This window comes from Limulus polyphemus, unplaced genomic scaffold (genome assembly GCF_000517525.1).
Source record: "Limulus polyphemus unplaced genomic scaffold, Limulus_polyphemus-2.1.2 Scaffold4750, whole genome shotgun sequence".
Lineage (NCBI taxonomy): Eukaryota > Metazoa > Arthropoda > Merostomata > Xiphosura > Limulidae > Limulus > Limulus polyphemus.
This window is the reverse complement of record NW_013670360.1, coordinates 67,768-75,432: the sequence shown is the minus strand read 5'-3', so window position 1 is coordinate 75,432 and position 7,665 is coordinate 67,768. Positions and strand designations below refer to the sequence as shown.

The 7,665-nt window shown below is 29.8% G+C and overlaps 1 protein-coding gene across 1 annotated transcript in view; it reads right to left on the bottom strand.

The window, feature by feature from the left end:
- Positions 1-3,871: 3,871 nt before the first annotated feature.
- The window catches only part of LOC106471638 (vam6/Vps39-like protein), a 68,090-nt gene continuing 64,296 nt past the window's right edge, over positions 3,872-7,665 (bottom strand). The window contains exons 26-27 of the mRNA XM_013932253.2: positions 6,783-6,874; positions 3,872-4,229 (exon numbers count right to left, since the gene is read on the bottom strand). Coding sequence (XP_013787707.1) covers positions 4,157-4,229; positions 6,783-6,874 — 165 coding nt within the window. The 3' untranslated portion in view covers positions 3,872-4,156. The remainder of the gene's footprint in view (positions 4,230-6,782; positions 6,875-7,665) is intronic.

Genomic DNA, 7,665 nt, shown 5'->3' with positions numbered 1-7,665 from the left:
AGGTGCCGTTCAAGTCGAGAATTCCAAAACTCTATTTACTATCTGATGTTCTATAAACAGACAATGAAAAAAAAAATCTGCCTTTCTTTTAACGTACGATATAAATATTTTCTCGATACTAATGTTTTTTTATTCACAATATTCCGCACTTTGAGCACTCGTATTTAAATAATTCCTCGTTCTGTCGTACACTTAGCGCCATCTCTTGACAATCACTTGAAATATTTGTGTGCCTGTTTTTTTGTGGACATTTTTGCTATAAACCTAAGTATGGATGTAAAAAACAAAACTGTAAAGTTGATGTACTTCCGCAGAGTCCCCGAAAGTGTCCTGTTTCATGAATAAATAAAACCCAAATCAAGATATAACAAATATACATATATATATTTCTTGCTTTTCAAGTTCATACGTCATGCTGTGTTGTAGCCTACAGTGCTAATTCTTCTCATAATTCATTGCATGCGCATGTTTTACTGACGTGACGACATTACACATTGCAACTTGAAGAGTCCTTTATGTGACGCCATTTTAATGTTTACTGACTGACAGACAAGACAGTAACTGTACAGTGGTGAGAGTGATTAAACCAGGTGACCCCCTTCAAGCGCCCTTCCTTTCGGTCCCCTTACAGGATAATGACTAATTAAAAACAGAGGTGATGCTATAATAAGTTTATTATTATAAATTGGTTATGGCCAGTTTACTAAACAAATAAATACTGCTGAAAACAACAACCTTCTTTGATTAATACACTAAAAATAAATATATTCGACACTGATTTACAATCTCAAATACACTGCAAGAATCGACACTTCTCAACACGTCATCTTCAAGAATGTATATCACAAGAACATTACACTATTTATACCTACAGTCAAGTGATATGTTAATCACCATGTTGTTGTTTTTTAAACATCACATCATCTACATACATCACCCTTGTTCAACACATTATTATATTTCTTAAATTTAGTCATTGGATCATGTGTTCTATTAAACTATGTGCACTTAATGGTGAAATGCCGATTTAGTCTTTATTTTTTTACATTTGGCTAATGTATATTCATTCTATTCTAGGTTCTTTTTCAGTCTGACCTATTTATAAGTTTCTATATTCAAAAGTTTTGTAAATATCCGTTTTATGTTCATTGTAATTACTTTAGTTTTATGTGACAATTCTTAAATAAATATGAGTTGTATATATATATATAAAACTTTACGCCCAATCAATTCCTCTTATAACTGTTTAAACTACAACCTTGATAAACACTTCAACTAAGTTTTGTAATGTTATATTTCCAAATTAGACACTTAAACAAAAATCAATTCACTTTGGTGTCATAAACCTATTACTTCAAATTCAGTGTCATGAGGCAATGCAATTTAGAGCAAAAATTATATTACAACATCCAAAAAAGGAAAATTCACATAAAACTAGAACACATAATCAAATTGTTACAACTTGTTACGTTTATTTGCTTCCTATACAAATATTAGTATTTCTTTAAATTACATAGACTTATCATTGGATATCGGTTATCAGGTACTTTTGGCCACTCTTTCCTTACCTCCCACAGAACAACATGCCATAATCATTTGCATATATATAAGTCTGCATTTTGTCTCAGATATGTAGGTAATGTATTTTTGTTATTTTACTATTGAAGATGAACAACCAAAATTCCTTAAACAAGTAAACAACAATTTACAGTTAAAAAAGGAAAATAACTACACAATACATCTTTAAATAAGTGAAACAGCATGTAATTTGAACATCACTTAAAAGAAAACTAAAAACCCATTTCCAAGTGCATGAACATATGAACAACAACAACATCAACATACTAAGACACCATATAAACAACACCCACACACAACTCTGTATTTTACTTTTATAATTATTACTCCAGACATTTATAATCTTACCCAAATTTTCTCACAATATATTCCACATACTTGAATTCATCTAAGTGAAAGAAAATATATATATGAGGCTAATGTCCATCTTTCTGTAAAACTCCTCCCACAGTTCAAGTCTGATTTGAATGAAACTTTGCACAATTTTTCAACGTCATAAGGAAAAGTTCCTAACAAAATTTCATTACAATGAGTCTCTTATAAAAAAAAAAAGTTTATTTTGTGCATGTGTCCACCTTTTTTTAAAACAAATAAGTCAATAACAGCTTATATTGCACCAAAGTGAAAATGTTATAAAACAGACCCTCAATAAAATTTAAAAAATATTTTATAACATTATTTTTCCTAAATCATTTCCTTAATGGAGAAATGGTACTTCTTTCCTTTTTAACAATGTACATTAATTTTGTACATTTATTATTATTATCAACGAAATTAAGTTTTTATAAAACTTCTAAAATTGTCATAAGGCGAGTTTAATGTAGAATTTTCAAGCGAGTCTTCCTAGTGGAGAATACAAGCGTACGCTGTGAATGAAGAAACCACAAGTCATTTGTAGTACAGAGTTCACTGCATACAAATTTGCAGGAATTTTGTAGTAACTCGATCTTCATAAGTTACATAAGTATTATTTTACTTCTTTATCTGTATAAAGCGATCAAAAACATAAAAAATCCCGATGCCCAAAATTGCCAAACGAAAAAGTGAGTTATCATGAAAAAAGTCTGAAACTTTGAGAAAGAAAATGAAACATTGAATGCAAATTAAAGAAAGAGATAGACTTGCTCACCAAGTTATGAGAGATCCAGCAAGAAGAAGCCAGGAATAAACCTGGAATACAGGAGCACATCAAATTGCTTGCCAAGATGCAGTTAGAACTCAGGAGCAGTTTCGTGATAGAGAAGCACACCATTCAACTCGCAAAGATTCTGATTGAACAGCCACCAATAGGGCAGTGTTTCTACTAGTAACAAACGTTACTAATATCCACAAAAACAAAAAAACATCAACCCATGCAAGTTGATATACACATGAATAAGTAACCATTATTGATTCTTTAATTGCAACACACTGTTCACTCACTATTGTAAATTGATTTAAATACAAGAACCTTCTTTACTGTAGTAACCTGCATACTTGAGAATGGTCGTACTCATATTTTTCTTCAGGAATGGTGAATTATTCTAAAGTGCTCGAGCTTTGGATCTCGCTTGAAAACTTAAAATCAATAGGCCAACATATTGTACCAAATGACGACAATAAAAAAAAATATTGGCTACAATGGAAAATATTTTCACCAAATATATAATACACTGAGAAAAATCAACAGACCAGGCCTTCTACTCTGGGAAAATGTATAAGAACAAAGACAATATAAAAAATACAGCTACAGTGGTGGTTACAAATTAACGTGTCAATATTGCAATAATGTATAGATAGAAAAACAACAACAGGATATTCCATAGAAACAAGAGTTAAAGAAATTGATTCATCTTTCGTATCACACCTTACAGAAACTAAACACCAATTTCATCTGGAAAAAAACTGCAAAATCTTACACCTGTGCAAAAGGAAAAAAAACTAAATAGTCTGAAAATTTGAGAAATAAGTAAAAGTATAAAAACGAAACTAGACAAAATTTTGAATGACCAAATCAACTTAAGTTCCACCCAACTTCTCACCCACTTGTCTCTGGGTAAATGTCAAGGTTACTTAGGATTCTTTGGTTTAACATATATATCCCAGATGATGCTTTTACTGGTGAAACCATAGTCATAATAAATAAATTATTTTTGAAATTTACAATTGTCTGTTTTTTTTTCTATTCTATAAAACCTATTATTTTACAGTACAGCTTACAAACGGATAAAACTAACGCTTATACAACAAAACTAAAACTAATGTTTTATACCACAACTTAGAAAACCAAACCTAGATGGATGTTTCTATCTTCTTTTTTTTTCTTTACAATGACAAAAAACAGAGGTGAGTATACTAAGATAAATTCACAAATTGTTTTGACTGAAAGTACTTTTTATTTTCTGCTACATATTATCACGACATCATTTTACATATATTTGTGTGTTAATCATTTAGTTAATTATTACATATGCATCATATAAAACTATTCATAATTGTAATATATTTTACAAAGACATATGCAAATATATACATATTCTGAAAAAGTGAAACTGAAATCATGGTAAATTCCGAATCACCTCCGTTATTACTGATGACCTCAACCTATATTTTCATACTTGACCTTACAGGAATAGTGGACAATGACGCCATCTGGGAACCTTGCAAAGGCACTAAAATAGCAACAAAATAAAAATATATATCATAACAGAAAATAATACTTATAATTCCAGAATCAAGAGTTGTATTTTACGTTCAACATTTCGGCATTTAGACTTCTTTGCAGCATACATGATCAAGGATACAAATTAAACGGAATAAAGAAAAAGGAATGAGTGTTAAAATACTCTCATGCGATAGTAGAAAATGAATTAATATACACGGTCATAATGTCAGGAAGCATTGTCTGCAGGATAATAATTTCTAAATTGATTAATTATTAATAAGAACTACTAAGTAAAACTAAAGAAGAGTGTATAATATGTCAACAATACTATATCTAGTGCTGCCACCTTTCATCCAATACCAAGGCACTTCCAAGTGAACTGAGATGTGAGAGACATATTGTTATGCTGGTTGAGATGCTATTTATGCTAAGAAACTGCTTATTAACAAATATGATGGTTCGATATGGATTAAGTTGGTAAAGTAATTTTTCAGTTTTATATATGTCACCGCACATCAGAATTAGGGTTAAGGTTTTTTTAACACTATCATTTATTTGTTAATCTATTTTAACAACATATGTTTTAATTATTTTCTTGAATTAAACTGCTCATCATTCAGAAGAAAAGGCAAAACAGCAAGCTAGTTTAGATATAAGGTCTAGAAAAAAAAAAGCTAGTTAACTAGATAAATCGAGCCTTTTTTTTTTTTTAAATCAAGAAGTAACAAATCTTTCAAGTTCACACATTTGACATAATAACAAAGAGTACATCAATGAAATAGTTAGTCCTAAATAAAAAATGAAGAAAAGTTTTTCTTAAAGTAGTTAACCAGTATATAAGTAAATCTTTGGCTTTATCTCTTTAATCAATACAGTTTCTTTATATATACAGAAAGCGAGAGGAATTGTTGTAGTAGGAAGGTTGTTTCTCCACAAAATGTTTTGCTATGGAATTTTCTTCAGCAGTTCGTACTTTAGGGAAAACAACGTTATTTCCAAATAAGCATTTCCACAGAAAAGGAAGAACTTTATAAAAAAAATAACATGAAAAAAGTGACAAGTAAGAAATTGTACACCTAATTATCATTCATTGTAAAATATAGCACAATATAAACAGAAAAATTATTGTAAACCAAACAAACATATTGAAAAAGATTATTGTTTACTATTTTTTAGTGCAGACACTATTCACAATGACACTTTGGCAGGTTAAATTTAACCAAACACCATACAAGATCACAGATTAGAAAATATTTCTTAAACTTATTTTAATATTTATTTCTGTTGAGGTTGTTTAATATTATTTACCATGATGTATTAGGGTGAAAATATAGTTGTCTAAAATACTCTATGATTATAAACAAAACCTTACATTTAAAATTATATTTAAAAACTAATTGTTCTAGAGAGCTATTTTTCTTGAGAGGCAAATTTGAAAATTATAAATTTTATTGAAGAAAGTTTGGACATATGATCCTGCATTAGTTTGTTAAGCCTATCCCTAAATGAAGTTACTGCACCCATCATTTTGTTCTTGAAAGTATTAATTGGTCCATGCAATATTTTGCATAATGGTAGGCACTTTACTCAAATTTCCAATCTCTTTTTGATGAAAGAGAGAATTAAAAGTTTGGATGTAAGAGGATTCAGATATGTTGTTTAACATGGTTTTAAAACACAGCATACCATGTCTCAGCTTCCCCCCCCCAAAAAAAAACAAAAAACAAACAAGCTTCTGGGGTAATTTGGTTTGCTAGGACACACAGTTTTTAATATATAATCATTTTAAGCATAAATAGCATAATTAAACATTATGTATCTTGACTCCTAGAAAACAACTTCTATTAAACATTGTTTTTTCACAAATATGGTGATCCAAAGTCTTAACTTTTCAAAATTACATATATTTTGCTATTTATTAAAATGCAAAGTTAAATAACTTATAAATCACCTGAGTACACATATCTGTGTTTTGGTTATATTTGTGTGTGTGTGTTTTATATAAATATCTTTACTTGGGCTCAAACTTCATATTTCTTATCAGCCAAGAAAAGGTGTGCACGTCTAATTTACTGCTCAACAGTTAGTAGTATTGTGAAGCTGAGAAACTGTTCAGACATATTTAACATTTAAGTTATTTCTTCAATGTTCAAATAAGGAAATCAACAAAAAATTAGAAACTGTTAAAGAAAAGTTTGAGCTTTAGATAATAATGTAGGGTCAATTATATGGTTGATAAACATGTATATTAAAATAAAAAAATGATTTTTCACATATCTTTGATTTCACTCAATGATATGTACTATCAGTCACAATGTTTGTGACCAAATGCTATAAATAAAATAAGGAATTATATAGAAGATGAAATCTCATTCTTATGCGTTTGTTACCTATATTTTCCCAGTTTTAAAAATATCAGTCTTTTTAGTCAATGGTCTGTTTCTCTCAACATACACTTGACTTGAAATTAATATTTTGTGGTTTAAATGCTGTAAGTAAGAAACACGTGTATGTGAAATTCATTTTCTCAAAAATAATAAAAATTAACAAAAACACTTGCCTTTTCCCAATCCTCTTTTGACATACCCTGCATATGTCAAACTCTCCAATAACTATTTTGTGAGAATGACACTGTATGCGTTGTTCTTGTACCTTAAAATAAATGTAAAATTTAGTGCTATAGATCAATTCAAATATTTGAATTGCAATAAACCTCTTACTATAGTTTTAATAAATAAAACCTGATGCATACTAAAACTGATTTTTCATAAAGTCAGACAGAATGTTTATTAACAGTAGCAAAAGACTAAACAGCTTACAGTTTGACATTTAAGCTCTTCTTAAACATTGTACAGGGTGCCTAGTTAAAGACTACAACAAGAATTAAATTTCATAACCACAAAGGATATTTAATTAAATCTCAGTAAAAACATTAGAACATCAACATCATGAAATAATTGAAACAATATTAACAGCATGTTGGATATTTAGTTAGAGCTTGGTAAAAGGACTAACAGCACCAATACCACAGAAGAACAAACTATTACCAGTATGTAGGATATTTAGTCAGAACTCAGTAAAAGGACTACAATAACATCAACACCATGGAAGGAGTGAAACAATATCACCAGTATGTAGGATATTTAGTCAGAACTCAGTAAAAGGACTACAACATCAACACCATGGAAGGAGTGAAACAATATTACCAGTATGTAGGATATTTAGTCAGAACTCAGTAAAAGGACTACAACAACATCAACACCATGGAAGGAGTGAAACAATATCACCGGTATGAAGGATATTTAGTCAGAACTCAGTAAAAGGACTACAATATCAACACCATGGAAGGAGTGAAACAATATCACCCATACCAGGATATTTAGTCAGAACTCAGTAAAAGGACTACAACATCAACACCATGGAAGGAGTGAAACAATATCACC